This window comes from Tiliqua scincoides, chromosome 9, assembly GCF_035046505.1.
Source record: "Tiliqua scincoides isolate rTilSci1 chromosome 9, rTilSci1.hap2, whole genome shotgun sequence".
Taxonomy (NCBI): Eukaryota; Metazoa; Chordata; class Lepidosauria; order Squamata; family Scincidae; genus Tiliqua; species Tiliqua scincoides.
Window position 1 is genome coordinate 12,110,096 of NC_089829.1, and position 20,523 is coordinate 12,130,618.

Here is a 20,523-nt window from a genome sequence, read left to right on the forward strand (position 1 = left end):
CCACAGGTTCCGCACCTGCAGTTTTGACTCACTGTGGGTGCCTACGCCACATCTGAAGGACCTCAGAACACCTCCTGGATGCAGCTGGAAGGTGTCTCCAGTAACGTCCAGGAGGTGTTCGGAGGCTTTTCTGCAGACCCCAGTATCCATTGAAATCAGTATCCGCAGGGGGTCCTGGAATGGATCCTGAATGGATTATTTGAAAGTGGCACCGGATGAAGGAGTGGAAATCACTGAAATGTGCTTCTATCACTACAGCTGGAAGCAGTCAAAGACCCTCGCAGCAATTTCACCTGCTGTGGTGTTTGCACACCTTTCTTCTATGTACCCACACTGCAAGCCGTTTCCCAGATTAAACTTGTCCCCCAGCAACAGCAGGTTGCTGCTGATAAGAGCAAGATAAACAGCCGGCCCAGCCCAGTGACTGTCGAGAGCCGGTGCTGGGCTGCTGCCAGCAATGTTTGATCTGGGAAACAGCTGCTTGAAACCCACAAACCACAGAGGTCCTGGTTCAACTGGGTTTCTTTTGCAGCGACAAGGAGGGTGGAGAGACCCCCAGCAGTGACCACGTCTCCTTCAGAGGGTCCTCTACACACACTTGGTGTGGCACGTATGATTTGTGATGACACTTGCTGACTAGCGCAGCAGGGTTTAGGGTGGCTGTCCATTCTGGCCTTGGCTAGAAGTGTTAACCTTGGAAATGCTGCCCAGCACCCCTCAGTGTCATCCAAATGTTATAGCCAAGTAAGTCAGAAAGGCTGCCACAGAGGTTTGGAACAGGTCTGAGCTGTTTCAGATAATAATTTTGTTTCATGTATTTAAACAAAATTAATGATTTTGTTTCATCTCTTCCTCACAGATCAGAATCTCCTTTCAGAGGTTGCGGTTCCTGGCTTACAGTGTTCATTGTCTTTGTTTCAGTGATATTCTTCCTCGTACTGTTCTTCCTCACTTATAATAAGGTGAGGAAAATGCAGCATCCTGTTCACTTCTCTGGCAGGATTGAACTTGTGGGACAAAGCAATGTGCCTCTCTTGACATTTTTTTCTTTACAGGATCACCTAAATGAAAAAATGTTATGGTCCACCTTAAAACATAGTGATCATCAACAGACCATTTTCATGATACAGGATGACAGTCCCTCCTCCACTGAAGGTAACATCTCTTTCCAAGCAAAGAGGGAGGGCAGAGCCTCATCCCAGAAGAGGCTTACGCCACTCACCATCCATGCCCAGGGCCATCACCCACACTCTTAGCTGTTGTCCAAGGGGCCTTCAAGGTTGCTCTTTTGTTTCTGAGGTAGATGTCGCAAGTGAGCTTGTCTCACTATGCCAATCCTGCCTCAAGAAGAATTGACATGGGAATAGGACAGTGTATCTCAACCAGTAGTATGGGTGTCACCGGTGGTACTTCAGATGGTGTCTGGTGGGACTCAGGACCCCTGGACACCTGCCACCCAGCATTGAGGAATGCAACACAACAAACAGCAGTAGGAGATTCGGCTTGATGGGCAGAGCTCCAAAGTATGCTTTTCCATGCTCAGAAAAGTCCATCCATCCACTCTGAACCACTTACTGGTGTTTGTTGCATTGCATCTGGCCTCCCAAGCCAGAAGTAACTTGCAATGATGTCACGATGTCATTGCCAGTTACTCCCAGTGGTATTTCAAATAGGTGGACCATATGAAGTGATACGGTGGAGGGCAAACCTTGAGAAACATTGGAATAGGACTTTTCTGAATCTTGTCATCACTGCCACTTGGAAGCTGCCACTGTCGCTCAATATGACTCCCCCTCCAATGCCAAACCCAACCCCTTGAGACTTTCTCCATGCTTAATCCCTCCAGATACAAACAGAATTGGAATAAACTGCTTCTTCTTTCCATCCACATAAATTCTGTATGAAGATTTTGATCATGAGGAGGAGGAATAGAGAGGAGGAGGAGGAGAAAGAAATCACCCAGCCATTCCAACTCATGGAAGGTAGTGTCTCTCAGACATGATGGTCTGTGGAAAGAATACCTGGCTGGAAAGGTGCCTGTCTGGGTTTGACCCTTGATTGCTGACTCTTCCAAAGGTCCTGGGGACAACAAGGAGTGAGGCTGCAGGGCCCATGAGAGGGTGATAAAGGGAGTAATCAGAAAGGTCAAAAAGGGGGCGCAGAAGCCAAAGGGGGGGCCCTGAGAATTTTCCTATCTCACCCAGACTTGCTACCTGTGTGGGATGCTGGGGGTGCTACCATGGGCACATGGCGCAGGTCCTACCGCAAGCCATATGTGCTGGGCTGTGGAATGCATACATGACAACCCTTAGTGTCAAATCTGGGATGAAACTGGCCTGCTATAGTAGCTCTTTGGGTTGTGGATTTGCTTACCATGAAGGAGTGTATAGGAGCTCAGGGACACAGCTGCAGGACTGTAGCTGCTGCAGAAGGAAGTTTTGGTACACACAGGATACTCTTCATTCTAGTGTGAGCCTAAATATAATGATGCTAATTTGAGAGAGACTTAGGAGTGTGTTTGGTTTATCCATATTTCTGTATCTAGCTGCCAATGCCACATGGACAGGTAGATCTGGGCTCCGAAGACTTTTGTGGCTGTTGCCACCTTCCCCCTGCCTGCCCCTGCCCTGCCCTCCCCAGTGCTCTGCTGTGCCTCCTCCACTTCCCCCTTTGGGAAAGGGGCCAAGAGAAACTTTGTACCCCTTGATAAAATTCCTCAAAGGCCCGGCAACTCAAGGCATTTTATGTGAACTGGCCACCAGCTTCCCTTATGTTAATGTAAGCATCCCTTCTGCTGCAGTGGCCTCATCACAACGTTCTTGGACTGACAGCTTTGATTCCTCTTTCCTCCCCCCAGCCTCTGCCTAGCAGCCACTTTCTCTACACTTCCAAGTTTTGCAAGTGCCAAATGAACAGTGTTCAAACTGATCAATTCTGATCTTAAAGTCCCAAGCACCTATTATTCTACTTCAGTTCTTAAAGGTACTTGGAACTTTAAGATCAGAGTATCAGTTATACTGGGTAGTTTGAAGAACTACTTGCGGTAGCTTCGTTGTTTGAAAATGCCTACCAAAGTAGTAGGCAGCCTATCAAACAGAACACTGTTTATTTCAATGTCATGAATGCCAACTGTGAAAGCCTTAATATTTATATCAGGCAACACAGCCATTAAACAACCACTAAATTGCTTTGGGGCTGCCTCTGCAACACCTTGGGTGGAAGTGAGTGGTGCCTGCTGAGGCCAAAGCCCTGCCGTGGGGGGGGGGGGAAGAGAGCAATAAAGCAGCAAAGAGCATCTCCGCTGAAGGTGGCATCTGGGTCATCCATCTTGGGGTCCAGAGGTGAGAAGGTGCCTCAGGCACACACGGAAGGGCTGGGCTTGGGGAAAACCTTTGGGTGGCTTCGCAGCTCAGACATCTGCCAATGCACATCACTTCCTTTTTCCCTTCCAGCTCCTTCCAGACTTGCATCCAGGGAAGACAGCTAGGTAAATCCTGAGTGAACCTCTCCCTCTCAGGTGGGGCAGGGCTGAATTTGTGACCTTGATTATCTTCTTCAATCAAGTGGCAGCAGGTGGGGGTGGGGAGCCACCTGAAGCTGGCAGGGCAAGGCTAATAAAACATAACCTTGTCCAGGAGCGTGTTGGCTCCCCTATCAAAGGGGGGAACCTCAAAGGGGGTCCCTCCTCTCATTGTCCTCCTTTGTCTTCTCCATTTCCCTTAGGAGTCAGGGGCCGAACCGGGTCAGGCAGCTCCTAGGACTCCTGGCCGAAGTGACCACCACAGCTTAGCTGCTCCAACTCCTGGAAGTGAATGTCTCCCAGACATGGTGGTCTCTGGAAAGATAAGCAGGTGCCCACCCAGGGTCAACCCTTCATTTGCTAACTCTTCCAAGGGTCCTGGCATTCTTCTGGCTGGGGGAGCTTCTGTGCCCCAGTTGGGGGCTGGGCTGTGAGGGAGTTCAGTCCTATGCAAGAATGCAGTGGTGCTGTTGTGTCCCACAGGAACTGTGTGCGTATCTTGGCTCCACTTACAGCAAGGAGTGAGCCAGAGCATTGAGAGCTATAACAGCCTGGCCACCAGCCTCCCCCAAGTTACTGTTAGTATCCCTTCTGCAGTGGCCTGAATATTTCCCTGTTGTAAGTTTCCTGGGCTGATGAGTTCGGATTGGCAATTGATTACTGGCTCCGGCTGGGGCTGCCTAGCCAAGGAGGAGTAGGACATGGATCCTGCCCTCGCTTCTGGAGGCTCCAGCTGATGGCTTCCTCCCTGTTGCATGACTTCACTGCTGGTCCTGACTCCTAACTTGACTCTTGGTTTCTTTCCTGATCAGGGTGACTAGACGTTCTCCTTTTCACGGACATGTCCTACATTTCAAGACAGAGTGCCAGTGTTGAGGGGGGCTGCCTGCATTGCTTGCTTTCATGTTTGTTTTTTGTTCCTTTGTTTGTTGGGTTGCATTAAAATGTACAAATACAAATCAGGTCCTCCTGCCTCCCCTCTTCTGGTTCTGGCCACTTTCTAAATCCCCTCTGGAGCACAAATACATCTACAGACAACCACTGATTTCTGAGATCATGGGGAGTGGGTTTTAAGTGCTTGAGATTTGGTGCTACTTAGTATTCGGTAAATGATTCTGAGACAAGCACAGTCAACTGGGGAGCTCGGCACCATTTCTCTCCCCAGACTAGGATACCTAGTCTGAATTGAGCAGCTATGGTCTCTCAATCCGCCAGCTGTTGAGGGGGGGGAGTTGGGTTCCAGCATCCAGACATGCTGTGTGGGGTGGGAGGGGGAGAACGAGGGGTGAGGGACTGTTGGGGGGAGAGTGTGTGGCTTGCTTGCTCTAGCCTCCAGACATACTGTGTGGGGGGGGGGGGAGAGGGAAAACGTGTGGGTGGAAGAGTATGGGGGTGAAAGTGGGTGGGAGAGTGATGGGGTAGAGTGTGTGGATTGCTTGGGTAAACAAAGGAAGACACCCAAAAACATGGGGTGCTGTGTCCTCCTTTGTGGTTATGACATCTGGCCACCCTGTTCCTGATTCCTGTCTTAGTTTGTGGTCCCAGCTTGACCCCTGGGCTTCAGATTTCCTTTCTGATTCCTACCTGCTGTCTCCATCCTGACTTGACTCCTGGTGTTCTGACTTCATTCCTGGCTCCTGCCTTGCCCACAATGGCTACCGACAGCCCAGCTCTGGTACTGCAAGGACCTCTCTTTGCAGTGTTGTGCTAATATGTGGCCAAGTCATTCTGCTGCCCACAGGCCAGAGGCTAAAGGCTGGGTCAAGCGGGTAACTGCGCTGATCCAGGGTGGCCATTCTTGTATCCTAAGCAGATTTTTCAAATGACTTCTTTCCCACTTTCATCTCTCACCAAAAACAAACCCAGGAGCCCATCATATGATCTGGTGGTTTGATGGAATATAAGAGTAATAAAGCTCTTCATCACATTAGATCTTGTTTGGGTGTCTACCTGCCTGAAACTCATGAGGTTTGTGCCTCATGTTTCCCAGAGGGCAATCTGCCAAATTCTGGTGTGTGTTCAAGAAGTCTCCTTGCCCTGAGAGTAGGAAACGAAATGCACTGCATTTGAAGATGTGAGAAGGACAAATCAAATGTTCACCCCAAGAATCTCTTCCTCATCTGCCTCCTTTGCTGTGAATACAGTTTAGGATCACGGGTTGATGGTATGCCCCTCTGGTGGAAGGGGGCACGGAAAACAAGCAAAGGCAAAACAGATGTAACACCTAGTGGTTGGCAACAGCCTTTCCATCTTTACCCTCCCTGTTCCCTCTTACTGGTTGGTTTGAATATATTTTGGGATATGGTCAGTTTGCTGCCATCATCAAGTCAGGGAAGACAGACAGACAGGCTCTATTGGAAACTCCCTCATCTGGAAAGGAGATCCCCAAATGCAGGGGATTCCTGCTTACCCAAAAGCCCAAACAAGCAGGAGCAAAGTTGGGGCAGCCTGGCTGGCTTGACAGCTCCCTCTCTGCTAAGTGACCAAGCAGGTAATCAAGAAAAAGGCCTTTCATAAAATGGCTGCAGAAAGAACTGGATGGGAAGAAGCAATAGGAAGAAAACAGGCACAGGTCCAATTGCGAGCAAAGGACTAGATAACATGCAGGTCTGCCCTCCAGTGGCTGTGCCTGGAACTGCCAATGAGATGGCAGAGTTCTGGGTGAGGCTGGACTCCCTCAGGTGGAAGCCTGCCTGTCTGCCTGCATCACCCAAGAGCTGGCCTTACAGTGGAAAGAGAAAATCCATAGAGACCTGCTGAAGCAGCTACACTTGGGGATTCTGCTTGCCTTGTCCAAGAAGCAGATCTTTCAATTAACAAAGGGCTCCAGATTAAGACACGTTTCCTTTGTCTCATGCAAGTGGCTTCAAGCCACATAGCATATTACTAGCAGTTGGGGCTGGCCCAGGAACCCCAGACCCAGAGTGGTGTGCCAGATGTGGCCATCTCTTACCTGAAGATGCACCGGTCTCTGCTCCCTGTACTAGAAGGGGAGGGTGCAGTAGAGGAAGTGTGGAAGGGAGGTGCACAGTGGGCTCAAGCATCCAACACTCTAACCCACCATTCTTTGCCTCCACACTTCCTCTTCTGCTGTCCCCTCTTCCTTTAGCTCCAAGGATCAGGAGGAGGAGCAGTTGGGGTGGGGGACAAGTGCTGCTGTCAGCCTTGGGGATGGACCAACCCTGTTGCCTCACCCATCAGAAATGGGGGAAAGCTAGCAGGGATGTCATTCTGCAAGGCTGGGGCAGCCATGGAAAAATCACCCTTTCTTATGTTTGACCATGAGAACCTCCCCCAAAGCAAAACTCTTTTGGGGTTTTTGGGGATCTACAAGAGCCTGCTTGTAGATCTTTACCGATCCTGTTCCTTGCTCAGGAAGGGAGTCACTCTGGCCCAAGCAGCGGAACAGCAGAAGACTTCAACCTGATCAGGAGTCAGTCTTCCTATGCAATATTTGAAGGTAGGAAAGCCCTTCCGAATGCATAGTCAGCAGCCTAGGTGTGATTCTCTGAAAGCTTGCTTTGCGTTCATTGGAGAAAAAGGATCACAGCACAGGAGAGTCTCTGAAGCAGGTGGAGAAACAAGGACTCCTGGGCAGTGAAAGGACCAATGGGTTGGGGTTGGAATCCTGGAGGCAAGAGGGAGAGTTCCAAGTGCTTCTCTAGCCTTTCAAAGTGCTTACAACTGTATGTGTGCTCTCTGCTCCCTTCCACCTGGGGGTTAGAGCTCAACAAGCCAGCAGGGGAGACACCAGACCTTTAGGTTTGAAAAACCAGTGTGTGCCTAAAAATACAGTGCTCAATACTTTGCTTTTCCATAGATTCAGAACAACTGTACATGTCAAATATATTGGGAACTTTAAAACAAAAAAAAGCCTCATGGAGTCCTTTAGTGTCCGATGAACCTTAAGAACGAGGAGCAAGGGCAGGAGCATCTCCCAGACTCCCTGCACTGTTCTCCTTTGAAAGTCTTCCTTTGCACCCCTCAGGCGCAATCTCAGCAGAAAGGCTGGCTCTGGTTCTCCTGAACGTCTGTGACATCCCCCAGCAAAGCCCCATTTAAGTAGCCAACCTCGGAAGGCAGGCAAGGCAAAGAGGACAGCAGGGACCTCTCAGCAACTTCCTCAGGTTGGGCATCCTGAATGGCCCTCAGAAGGCCAAGCAAGTCTGAGAGCTCCTTCACTGAGAGGCTGCAAGAGAAACCAGGCATGTTAACCCCTGGTAGGTCTACTGTGAGGCCATTGTACCAATCTGTGTAGAAAAGGTACCTGAGGGGTGCCTCCAAAATTATGCATGGGAGAGACAGAGTGGATAGAAGGATGTTCTTTCTCAAAGTTCTCAAAGCCAAGGCTCAGACCAGAAACATGCAAGCCAATGCAGAAAAGGCAGCACATCTGAGCATGTGTAGAGTGTGCTTCCTAATGCAGTTATCCTCTCCCTATACACATATCTGGTACTGGGGTGAGGAAGCACAACTTGCAGGCTGGCTTTTGCTCCAGAAAAGATTGATTGATTGATTGATTGATTGATTGATTGATTGATTGATTGATTGATTGATTGATTGATTGATTGATAGGATTTTTTATCCAGCTGTTCTCCCACACCAGAGGAGACTCAAGGCGGCTAAGGGCACAATACTATCCTGTTCTGGAACAGGCAAGCCAAGAGGCTTGTGCTGTACCCAGCGCAGGATAGGGGCCCAAGGCAGCTCAGCCAGAGGCAAGGGGAAACTTTCCCCCTTACCTCTGGGTAAGGCATCCTTGCCCCTGTGGGTCTCCTCGGACTTGTGCCACCTCCTGAGGTGGCACAAGGAGAGCGGAGCGACTTCAAGCCACTCCAAACTCCCCAGGAACGAGGGCTGGGATCCAGCATAAGTGCTGGATCCCAGCCCCACCTTCCACTCCTCACACACCCCTGGGGCCACCCATTGCCCACCCTTCCCCCGCCACCTCCCTCCCTCCTCCTCCTCACCCACTGCAGATGCTTACGTCGGCCCACTTGGGCCGACGCAAGCCTCGCCAAGGAAGCTGGCACAGAGGCTTGTGTCAACCTCTGCAGGTCAATGCACCTCTGTGCACCAGCCTGGCTTCCTCCTGAGGAGGCACAAACATGCTTTACGGCACATTTGCGACCCTCCTGGGCCGGCGCAAGGGAGTTGTGCCAGCCGAAGGGCACCTCTGGATTGTGCCCTAACAATATCAACATAAAATAAAATAATATATATTAAAAACAATTAAAGACCATTAAAACACCCTGGATCATTACAGTTAAAATATGTCATTAAAAAAGCACCAGACCCCAGTTTCACTTAAAAGTCTTCATAAATAAGAAGGTCTTGAGGCTCCACTGAAAGGTCTCCAAAAAAGGAATTGTAATTAATTCCAGGGGAAGGGAATTCCATAAATGGAATTCCATAAATGTCACCACTGAGAAAGCCCTATTCCTAGTCGCCACCCCCTCACCTCTACTGGTGGTGGCACAGTCAGAAGGGCCTCCTCTGATGACCTGAGAGGGTGGGTAGGATTATATGGCAGAGGATTATACAGCAGAGGGCCTTCAAGTCAAAACTGGCACTTTGAATTCAGCCGGAAACAAACTGGCAGCCAGTATAGCTGCTGAAGCCGTGGCCGACCAAGTCAATCAACAAGCCCCAGCAACCACATGGGCAGCAGTGTTCTACACTAGTTGCAGTTTCCAAACCATCTTCAAAGGCAGCCCCACATAGAGCACATTATAGTAATCTAATCTGGTTGTCACTAGGGCATGGCCAGATTTGAGCAACCCAGGGACTCAAAAACTGGGTAATTAAGATATTAAGGAGGAGACAATGTTTTTCCTGGGGTGATTCCCTGGAGGGCCTGTCCATGAGATTGTCTGAGGCAGATTGGTAGGGGCGAGCCTGAGCTCACCTGCCTCCAGCACTCCTTCTCCCTGGATTTGAAGAACAAGACAGGATAGAGCAGAACAAGAAGTGTGGAGGAGAGGACAGTGGAGAAGCTCTAGCCCACCACCCTTCTCCTCCTCTGCTTCATCCCCGTCTCCCTTTGCCAATCCAGGGAGTGGATGGGAAGGTGGGCATCCCTGCCAATCTGCTACCTAAGCCATCGCCTCCATCGATCTTGTGGATGGGCCAACCCTGGAGATGATGACCACCTTGCAGGGTATTGACACTACCCAAACCACATATTCAGTTTACCTGATGTTGGGAAGGGGAAGCAGCTTGCTTTGCAGCTGGCATTCCGAGAAGCCAACGCTCCTCAGTTCCTGGAAGAGGGCAATATGCATGCAGTAAGGAGAACTTACACATATATTTTTCTAATATTTACACTGATGTGCCTACTTTCTTCAGTATGGCAGTCAAGGTGGCAGATGTGGGACTCCTAGGTGTTCTCCCACCCAGGCACTGTCTGGCTCCAGACCTGCAAGGGGGCAGCACCCTGGGGCCTTCAGACCTACTCTTTCAGAAAAATCCAGGACACAACCTTGTCAGAGAGCTGGTCTGCTGAAGAGCTGACTTGCGCAGTGATACAGACATCTCCACTGCTAGTGCCAGGTTGCTGGAAGCCCTGGGGCAAAGTCTTCCATTCATTCCTCCCCCCCCCCCACAGCATGCTAGCCTCTGCAATACCCTTTCCAGTTGTAGACTGGGTCCCTCTTGGCAAATTGGTACCCCTGTGGAGGTGGGATTGGGGTGCTCAGGGGTTGGCGTGACAGGCCTTTTCCATGGGCCAGCGTCCAGCCTCCACCCCTGGACGAACTGGGCCCAAATATTAACTAGTTTCAAGTTGTTGGGCAACCTAATTCTGTGTGAAAGCCACAAATTCTTACTTCCAAGCTGTGGCTGTGGATGCTTCATAATGTCTGTTCCAGAGACACCAACCTGAGTGGTCAGCTGGAGAATCTGTTCCTGAAGCTGCTTATTTTCCTTGTGCAGAAACTCTACCCTGGAAATTTCAGACAGAGAGATGGGCGCCAGCCCTGCACCAGTCCAAATTCCCACCCACACAGGCTTGACACTGAGGCGGTGGAACTTCCCCTTGGAAGGGTCTTCTCCTGATTGTTTTGCTTGCTACAACCAGACCCCTCTTTTTCCATCAGGAGCCAGGGCTGGCCTAAAACTTGACGCCTGAGGCAGCATACCAAATGCTGGCCCCCCCCATGATGTGCCAGCCTTTATACCTCCAACTCTCCATTGCTCTACCTCAGTAATCTCCTTCACTCTACAGTCCCTCCTCCTCTCTTCCTTTTCCAATCCAGAGAGTGGGACGGAGAAGAAGCAGTGGAGGCAAGGAGGTGGTCAGAGATGGGTGCCCCCCCTTCTGCTGCCTGAGGCAACTACTTTAATTGGCCAACTACTTTAGTTGGCTAGCTCTGAACTAGATCTAGGGGATGTCATGACAGCTGATTCAGCAGGGGGACATATATCTAGAGTGGGGGCTGATGCATGAAAATGGGCAGAATGCCAGTCAGGCAGCCACTGCAAGATCTTTCCAGCATTGGGATGATTTGGTGGGGGGGGGGGGGGGATCCCACACTTATCTTTAGGGTTTGGTTTCATAGGAGAATAAAACTAGAAACAGTTCCCTAAAATCTCAAAGAAACCAAAAATTAGCTAAGGACATCCCTGTCGAGGGTAGTGGGGGCTGCGACAATTTCTGTATTTTTGAAACCAGAAACATCATTGCCTGGGAGGTTGAAGGCAGCAGCGATTGACGTACCATGGTGCCTGGCTCTTGCTGGGACATTTTTTTTTTCCTCCCAGAGTGCTCTGAGGCATTGCACAAGTTATGTGATGCTCCAGGGCACTTTGGGAGAGGCAAGTGGTTTATCCACTGCTACTTCAAGCCCCTCCCTCCTCTGTGTCTAGAGGCCCTGATCCAGGGAGCACTGAAAGGGTCTCATGCTCAGGAGTGATGCTTGGTGAAGGGGATCCTCATGGTGCTAGGTGAGAACATCAACGACCAGGTTCTACAGGTCAGAATTGAAGGCTGTGTTCCCTGCAAGCAGCCTTTTTTTTTTTTCCTTTTTAAACTGTTGTTACCTGTTCTGGGTTGAGAAGAGGACCCGTTTGCTGCCCTGCTCGGCTTCTTTGCATTTCTGCAGCTGTTCCAAGAGCCTCCTTTTTTCCTGGAGCAAACGCTTGTTCTCTGCAGTCACCCGACTGATCAGCAATTGGTCCTGTGTTGAAAGAAAAGGTATTTCGCTGAACTCAGTCCACGTTCCTCTCCTGCCCACTTTTACAGCCCATCCCCCAACGCTTCAAATCCCTTCTGGAATGCATCAAGAACAGGAAATACTGCACAATGGCACATGAAAGATATCCATATACAGGCATGGAGAACGCCAATGGGTGTCCTTGGAAGAGCTCCGTGCAGATCCCCTCCTTTCCCAGGTTCCAGGTCCAAAGGGCCTTAGTTGCCCTCCAGTGACTGCTGGGAAAGATCCTTCCATGAGGCTTGGAGGAGTGAATGATTTTGGGGCAGACAGAGCACTCCCTTCTTGCTCTAGATTCCTGCCCACAGCTTAGTGGTAGAGCACTACTTTGGCCTGACTCATGTCCCAGGTCTGATCCCTGGCCTCTCAGGTAGCAGGTGTGGGAGTGACTGAGACCCCAGGGAGCTCAGCCAGTCGGAGCAGGAAATACTGGGCCAGGTGAACCAGGGGTCTGACTGAAAATCTGCCTACACAATTCCTTCCAGCCCCACTGTTTGGAGAAGCAAATGGGACCCTCCTCTTTCACAAAATTCTCAACATGGTCACCGAGGGCCTTGTTGGGGTGCCAGCCACCACCTCCATGGCTCCCCATTCTCTTCCAACTTCCTGGATTTGAGTGGAGTGGAAGAGGAAGAGAGAAGCTTGACAGTGAAACCTTCCTCTCAGCACCCACCTTTTTCACCTGGCTCTTGATCAGTGTCACTTCATTTTCAAGTTCCTTAATCTGCACGTCCCGCTTCTTCACCTCGCAGATGAAGGTCTCCTTGGCTCTCTGGAGTTTGGCTTTGCGACGGAGCTGGCTCTCATGGTGTTTTCTGTGAGGCATGGGGCAATAGCAGCCACGGACATAGCTCAGCCAGGAGTGGAATTTTAACTTAAGGCAGCGGCAAGCCCTTGCGCGCGCACTGGAGCACATGTGGGACTTGCACGTTTGCACATCATGCGCAAGGGGGGAGAATGTATGGACAAGAACTGCTTGGTAGTAATTAAACCATCTTATAGCCCATTCCTCCGAGGGCCTGTATAGCCAGAACTAACGTTCTGCAGTGCACATTCCTTTACAACTGTCACAAAATGTGACACTGCATTCAGCACAGGTGGGAAGTGGGGAGTGGACAGAACAGAGTGTGAAGAGGGAGGAATGAGGAGGAGACTGGAGTTGGGAGGGGGGTGAATCAAGTCTAGGGAGTGGTATCAGTGGTGACAGCACCACCAATATCCCACTGTCATCCCTCTGGGCCCTCTCCTCTACATGCCCTCTTCTTGCCTTTCGAATTGAGGGAGCAGAAGGAAGAGGAAAAGCCGTGGCGACAGGGCCTTCCCTTGACAACCTGCTGCCTGGGAGCTTGGGGCACCCCACTTTCAGAAGCACCTCACCCCATTTTCTTTCAAACAACATGCAGCATCCAATTTCACACTTCTCAAGTACTCCTGCCTTCAAGCAAGCCAAGGTTGGACCTTACCTGACTGAAACGTCCATCTGCTCCAGGGTGCACCTGAACTCCTCATGGAGGGCTTCCTTCTCCTGCTGCAAGGCCGACTGCTGCTCCGAGAGCTTCTGGCTGTATTTTTGGCAGTGAAGATGCTGGAAAGGGAAGTGTCATGTTTTCAGTTCATTTCCAGACCACCTCGGCTGCAGGCAGGATGAAAACCTGCAGGGTCGATTGAGGCAGGATGCCACCCCCCACCTCCCATGCTCCTGATCTTAGAAATGGGAGAATGCCAGATGCAAGGGTCCAGGATGCAGGTCTCTTATTGTCTTGTGTGCTCCTGGGGCATTTGGTGGGCCGCTGTGAGATACAGGAAGCTGGACTAGATGGGCCTATGGCCTGAACCATATGGGGCTGTCCTTATGTTCTTAAGAAAGCAGACGGAAGATCCAAGTTCGGACACAGACCCTGTTCTCAGCCTCTGCTGCTCTGGCCTTCTCCTGGCTCAGCTGCTCCTGCAAGTTGCTCTGCTGCTCCAGGGCCTGGGAATGCTTGAGCAGCTCCAGCTCCAGTTCTTGGACCTTCTGGTGACTCTGCTCGCACCAAGAGGCGAGCGAGGCGCACTCCTTGCTGGACTCGGACAGCTTCTCTTGAGCCTGCTTCTGTTCGGCTTTCATCTATGAAAAAAAAAGCTATCTCCAGAAGGCTGCTCGGAGCCACAGGAGCCCCCAGGTTCGTGCAGTATGAATACATGCCATTTGCTCATGTGAGCGACGGTCACATTGTGGAGCTCCCCCCCTTACGACCACTTTGTGTCCTTCGTGCATCATTTTCCACTGATCTAATATGCGCTGTTTTCTCACACATTCATCAACACAATATGGGTCCCATGAATCTCCCACAACCTCTGTCCCTGAGGAGAGCTGACTGTGGCATTACTGGTGGGCAGCCCCTGGTTAAATCACTTGCCCTAACTGCCCCACCCCAAGAAACGGTGAGACCTGTGCATGAGGGATTGAACACACTGAAGTCTGATGCCCTGATGTGTCCCCCAAGCTAGTGCCCCCAGGGCAGGATGGGGCAGGACCAGGCACCAGACTGGTTCAAGTGAACAACTTGCTTCGATAAAGGCCAGAGGAGGAACAAGGCCTTAAACAGGTCCAGCCACTTCTTCCCAGCTCTGCCTATCTGCCTGGAGGGGTGAGGTTTAAAGGGGCAGCCTTTAAGGCTGGAGTTCTGCACTCTTCCTTTGCTTCACTGCAATCCTCCTAGTTCAGGGGTATCCAAAGTTTTTGGCAGGAGGGTCACATCATCTGTCTAACACTGTGTCAAGGGCTAGGGGAAAAAAAGAATTAATTTACATTTAAAATTTGAATAAATGTACATAAATGTATAAATTAAAAATGAACTTATATGAATGAATGAAGGTCTTGCAATAGCTCAAGGCCTATAAAAGACCTTGCACAAAGCAAGGCTGGCCTTTCCTTTGCTGCCACTACTGCATCACAGACGTGAAACAGTAAGCAGTGGAGGGAGTCCTCATCCCACAGCTCATGCGAGAGGTCAAACAGTCGCCCTCAGGCTGAGAGCAGTTGCGTTGGGCCAGTGTGGGCTCCAACAAATCTCCGGAGGGCCAGAGGCTCATTGGAGACTGGGGGCTCCCTGAGGGCTGCATTGAGAGGCCTCGAGGGCAGCAAGTGGCCCCAGGGCTGGGGTTTGGGCACCCCTGTCCCAGTCCATTGACCGAGCTGAGGTGCAGGCTCAGGGAAGCACAAGGGTGTGGGCAAAGCTGGTCCCCTGTGGTCTGCCATAAGCATGGCTGGCAAGGAATGCCTTTCATAGCTCTCTCTTCAAGGCACAAAGCAAACAGAGCTGGTGTATTTCATGTGTGAGGGAGTTCCAGAGGCAACAAGCCACCGATCTTTTCCTCCAATCTTCCACTCTGACAAAGGTGGTGCTCACACAAAGATCTCCTTGCTACCACTCCAAACACAGGAAGGTGTCTATAGGACCTTCTCTATCTCTCCCCATTATGCTAAAACTGCTCCACAGCATTCCTCCATCTGTGGGGAGCTAGAGACTCACCGTGCTGTTTTCTTGCTGGAGCAGGGCGTTGTGCTTGGCTAGCTCCAGGTTCTTCTCCCTTTCGTACCTCAGCTCCTTCTCGGCTGAGTTGCACAGGGTCTGAACCCGGAGAAAGTCCTGTTGGAGCTGCTGAAGGTCCTGCTGCTGCTGCTCCTGCAGGAATCTATCTCCAAACAGGCACTGCAGGGAGGAGATGGAATGGAAGTCACGAAGGAGGCAGCCAAAGTGGCCACAGGGGAAGTGCCAAGTGCAGAGGATCCCTGTGCAAAATGACACTGGTCGGAGCTGCAAGATATGAACAGGAAGCCTTGGGCACAGGTTCCCTATGCCTCCTGGGCTCCTGGTTCATAAGGCAGGGATCTGGCAGCAGGACCCAAGTGCCTTAATCTATGGACCACCGAGGCACCTCAGAAAAAAAACAGGACTGGCTGACCTGAGCTTTGCTGCACCACAGCACCCCCCTTGACGGCGGTTGCAAGAGAAACCGCAACCAGCCAGTGCAAGAAGCCACAGTGACCTGTGGAGCCAAGAGGTTCTCTGCTGGACCGACAAGAGAACTCTTCCGATTTTGGCTTCCCAGTGTTGGCAATTTAGTCATCTAGTGGAGGGGTGACTCCCTGCCCAGTTCAATACCCTCCCCATAAGTTTTTTGGCTGTGGGCCTGTTGGGGCAAAGTACCATTTCCTTTGTGCAGGAGGACCCTTCTTTGGAAAGTCTTTTTTCCTGCTTCACCTCACTGCCTGTGTCCCCCGCAGGAGCCTGTGGCCTGAGAGGCGGCTTCTCCACAGAGCCAGCTTCCTTCTTTGCCCACAGAACTGTGGCACTGCTAAGCTGATGTCGGAGTGCAAGGAGGCCCTTCCTCAGCTGATCATTTTCTCCCCGCAGGAATTGCCTTTCTTCATGGCTTCCTTTGACCTGCATCTCCAATTTCTCCATTCTCTTTTGGCTGTCTGATAACTTCACACTTGAGGTGCAAAGAGGGAAGAAAGAGAGACATGGAAGGAGACTCTAAGGGGTATCCAAACAAAACAAAATCATGTCTGTAGGAATATGGAGGCTGAGAGAGGGAGGCTTGCCTAAGGCCATCTAGTTGGGTCAGGGCAGGGGGAGATTCAGACTTTCCACTCAGGCCCTCCTGCAAACCTCAGGGGACATGGACAGGGCCGTTAAGCATCCCTGGGCAGACCCTAAAGTGGGGATGCTCTGCATTGGAAGCATTTTTGTTCTGCCAATTTTTGATCCATTGGAGAAACTACATGCAAAGCAGAAATAGGAATGTGTTGCAGTTTATACCGCAGCTGCTTCATTTCTTCTCCCAGGCCACACAGCTCATCTTCCCAACCCTTCTCTTTGGCCATCAGCTCAGGGCAGCTCCTTCTACTTGTCACTGGTCTTTGGTCTGGCTCCGTCTGCCCTGCAACAAGCTGGCTCAACTGCTCATATTCTTGGGAAAGCTCCGATACCTGCAAGGTGAGGAGCATAAATATTTTGAGGACCCTGGAAGTAAGTGAGTGCGCTGGACTGGAGCTCAGGAATCATGCCATGCCAGGTGCCAGGAGTCTTGAGCTAGCAACAGTGGCAGGAGGGCTTCTGGGGCCTCTCTATGCCATCAAAACAGCTTGTAAGGAGACGGACTGGCTGGAACTGCAGCAGTTAGCCTGGAAGGAATCAGATAACCTGGAAAGCCAATAGGGGCTCAGTTGGTCCTATATAAAATTTTCCCCGGGCTTGGTTTCTCCATTCCGAGCTTCTTGCCTAACAAAAAAAGTAAAAGGGCTTGACCTTGCCCTGTCCACCCCACCCCACCCCACCCATGGTTGGCAACCTTCAGTCTCGAAAGACTATGGTATAAGCCTACAGCACCCGGTATTCCTAGGCGGTCTCCCATCCAAGTACTAACCAGGCCTGACCCTGCTTATCTCACATTTCCATAATGGTGACGTCTGAGCTTGCTGTAGTGCTGACCTCCAATTCCAGGAACAAATTCTCTTGTTGAAGTTTCTCAAGGGTCGTGTTGTGAAAATCACAATCCTCTGCTGCTTCCTGGAGTCTCTGGAGTTCACTATGAAGCTTCGGAAGTTCTGACTTGGAGTCATACAGTTCCTGGTTAAACAGTCAAGGAGGTTCATATGCTGGGCAGGTACCAGAGATGGGCTTTTGGGTGGGAGATATGGCAAGTGCCTCCTTTGAGGTCTTAAAAGGGTGCCTGAAAACTTTGTTCTTTCACCTGATGTTAAGGCAGTCTCAGTAGGTCAATGGAACTTTTCTCTGTTGTGGCCTTTATATTTTTCCTATATCACTTGCAAGTAAATTCCACTGCAGCATGTATTGGCTATACTGTGGTTGTTTAGTTGCTTGCTTGTTTATTTAACTGAACTATTTTTACTCCACCTTCTCCCCCCTGAAAGATGCACTCAAGGTAGTTTTTGAACTGCAGGAGGATATTGATGCATTGCTTGTCAATACAGGGAAACTTGAGGGCGGTGTTTTTCAGCCAGTGGTCCCAGTGAAACGTCACAGTCTGGCAGGTGCCACGGTGAGCATGTGGCATTGCCTGACCCTGCCAGAAGTGGAGCTGAGCAGGGCAATGCGGCACCAGGGGAGTGAAGTGGGGATCTGTGCAGCTGCCTGGCCTTCAAGAGGCATGGTTTGGGGAAGGAGTGTGCAGAGGTGAAGAGAGATCAGGAAGTGGCAGCAGTAACTAGAGGAGCCTTCCCCTTTCTGCAAAGACAACAGTGGGGCAAGCCGCCCACTCCCGTGCACACCTGCTGTCTCTGGTGGCACCACTGGGGTTGGCAAACGCAATCCCTGCAAAACATGGTCCTAGAAGAGTTTGCTAGTTTGCTAAAATTTAACTGAGTGATGGGGAGGAAGGAAGGGGTGGGAAAAGGAGCCCAGTGGCTTCTTCCAGGCTCACAGAGTGCCTGCCCACCCAGATCTGTACGAATGGAGCTTCTGGCATTGTGCATGTCTCCCTCTTCCCCTCAATCTGCCCTCCTTTCCTCTCTTGTGTTCTGGCTACACTAAGTCTGAGGGTGCACAGCAACCAGTTCTCTAGGCCAGTCATGGACAAGTAAATAATAAGAGCTTGGGGAGCAGAGTAATTAATAGGATCCCTTCCCCCGACCTTCTTTTCGCCTTTCAGTGTTTTCTGCATTGCCTCAAGGTCCTGCACCAGCTGCTTCCTCCACTCCATCTCCTCCGACAGTTTGCTTTCCAGGAATTCAACCTTCACTTGGTGTGTTTTCAGCACCTGCAACCAGCACAAGAATGGTTTGCCTGCAGAAAGGCACATCAGGAATCAACCCCCATCCCTGAGCCTTCCCACACTAGGGCCCCCAAATGCCCACTTTCAATATTCCTCACCTCTTGGCAATCTTGCTCTTCATCCTTCATGTCTGCTTTCATCTTCTGCTATTTTGGCAAACCTGCAAACAGAAGATCTGGGGGAGAAAAATACGTTTTATATGAAGACAGCACTTTTCTTGCTCAGGAAGCACTCCAGGGACAAAGGGGGCACCTTTCCTATGACATGAAAACAGTATGGTTATTGGGGAGGAGCTGCTATAGAGCAGCAGTTAAGGCTTTAGACTGGGCCTTCCTTGGCTCACATCTCACCTTTGTCACAAGCCCTTCAGAAATGGACCATTGTTATGGGCCAGACTGGACGTAATGCCTCCATTTTTATGAAGTCAGCCTAGGGGCTTAATGTTAGGGCCACTGGCCGGAAGGTACTGACTCTTTCCCCCATGCCATTTCTCTGATGAATATCATCTTTTCCTTATAGCTGTTATGAGCCACAGAGGGGAAAACATACAGATACAATATAGATCTCTGCATCCCCAAGGCTCTTGTCCACCACTGACCTGTCCTCCACACTTCCTCTTCTGTTCCCCTCTTCCCTTTTGACACTCTAGCCTACCACTCTTCTCTCCCGCTTTAATTTCTCTCTCCTCTTTCAAATGCAGGGGGCAAAGCAGGAGGAAGAACAGCAGAGGCGGGTAGATGGATGGATGGAGGTGGAAGCCCCCCATCCCATCCGAGGCACCTGCCTCAGTTGGCCCCATGAATGGGCCAGCCTTAACTGGAGGAGATGGTCAACTGCACTGGTATCCAGGATTTGTCATGATGAGGACAATTATTGGTCAACACCATCGGTCTGATTTTATTATTCAAACCTCCTTGAGAAACTTCATAGTTGAAAAGCAGTATATAAATATTCTTTTTTAAAAAGGGTACCATCAAGACCTCACTAAAGTGGTAAATGAGGGAAGAACTTGTAGGGCCCCCCTCAGTTATTCTGAGAGGTGTTACAATCTTGTATTGCTCCCCATCGGAGAGTTGCTTCTGGATCGTTCTCCATGCAGGAGTTTAAACTGTTTTTGATACTTGGAACTCTCACCTCCAGGATTCCAGGTCCAACCCATTCGACCTTCCACTGCCTAGAGGTTCCTGTTTCTCAACCAGGTCCAGCGACTGTCCTGTGCTGTGATCCTTTTCATCCACCAAATGCAAATCAAGCTTTGGAAGGAATTGGGGGCTCCTGCCTCTGGATTTAGACAAGGCTCTCCTTTCTTCAAAAGCTTTATGGGACTGGGAAGGACTGGCTCCTGATCAGGTGGATGTCTTTAGTGATTCAGTTACTCGGGCCAGTGTGGCACCCTTCCTGGGCAAGGAATGGGGTCCCCAAAGATCTTCAAGCAGGGTCTTGCACCAAGAGCTTTGCTTTGGGGAAGGTTCACATGGTCAAACATAAGGGGATTTATTCATGGTTGTCCAAGTCCTGTGGAATGACCTCTTCCCCAAGAGGGGACTCACTATTCCTCCTTCCTGCCTTTAATGGCTCCTCTGTTTCTAAAGGGTCTCATATCCTGGAAGGAACGTGTGTTTGTGTGGTAGGATCTGTAAGTGGGCAGGGTGCCCTGAATCCTAACCTCAGCTACCATTTTCCCCCACAATCTCTCCCCCCTCTATAAGATTGTCTTCCTAACAAGAGCCCTGTTGAATCAGACCCTAGTGGGGCCATCTTGGCCAGCACCTTGCTCCCCACAGTGGCCAATTGGAAAGTAGGATCCAAGAGCAAAGCTTCAAGAGCAAGCTCACTTCTCCATATCAAGGTGGGAAAGGGGAATGTGCACCCCTTACCTTCTGGGAGCGAGTTTGTGTACCCCCTCTCCATTAGAGGTGAGCCCACATCCCAGGGTGGTGACCATTCTCCCTGGCCTTTTGAGGTCTACCCACACTATCTCCTGTGGACCCACCATGCTTTCATAGG

General features: G+C 50.6%; 1 protein-coding gene and 1 long non-coding RNA gene across 2 annotated transcripts; one reads left to right on the forward strand and one right to left on the reverse strand.

Moving 5' to 3' along the window:
- The first annotated feature begins 887 nt into the window (after positions 1-887).
- On the forward strand, positions 888-3,846 carry LOC136659907 (uncharacterized). The gene is made up of 4 exons (XR_010794876.1): positions 888-962; positions 1,056-1,155; positions 3,453-3,487; positions 3,724-3,846. It is a non-coding gene; the product is annotated as an uncharacterized lncRNA (long non-coding RNA).
- Positions 3,847-7,516: 3,670 nt separating this feature from the next.
- On the reverse strand, positions 7,517-18,644 carry LOC136660307 (coiled-coil domain-containing protein 30-like). Its single transcript, XM_066637434.1, has 13 exons — positions 18,615-18,644; positions 18,376-18,501; positions 17,214-17,351; positions 16,542-16,711; positions 15,927-16,212; positions 15,249-15,428; positions 13,631-13,840; positions 13,197-13,318; positions 12,407-12,548; positions 11,561-11,697; positions 10,400-10,463; positions 9,716-9,783; positions 7,517-7,709 (listed from the first exon to the last, which is right to left on the reverse strand). Exons 1-13 carry the CDS (start codon positions 18,642-18,644, stop codon positions 7,517-7,519), a joined length of 1,866 nt encoding a protein of 621 aa, XP_066493531.1.
- Positions 18,645-20,523: the final 1,879 nt, after the last annotated feature.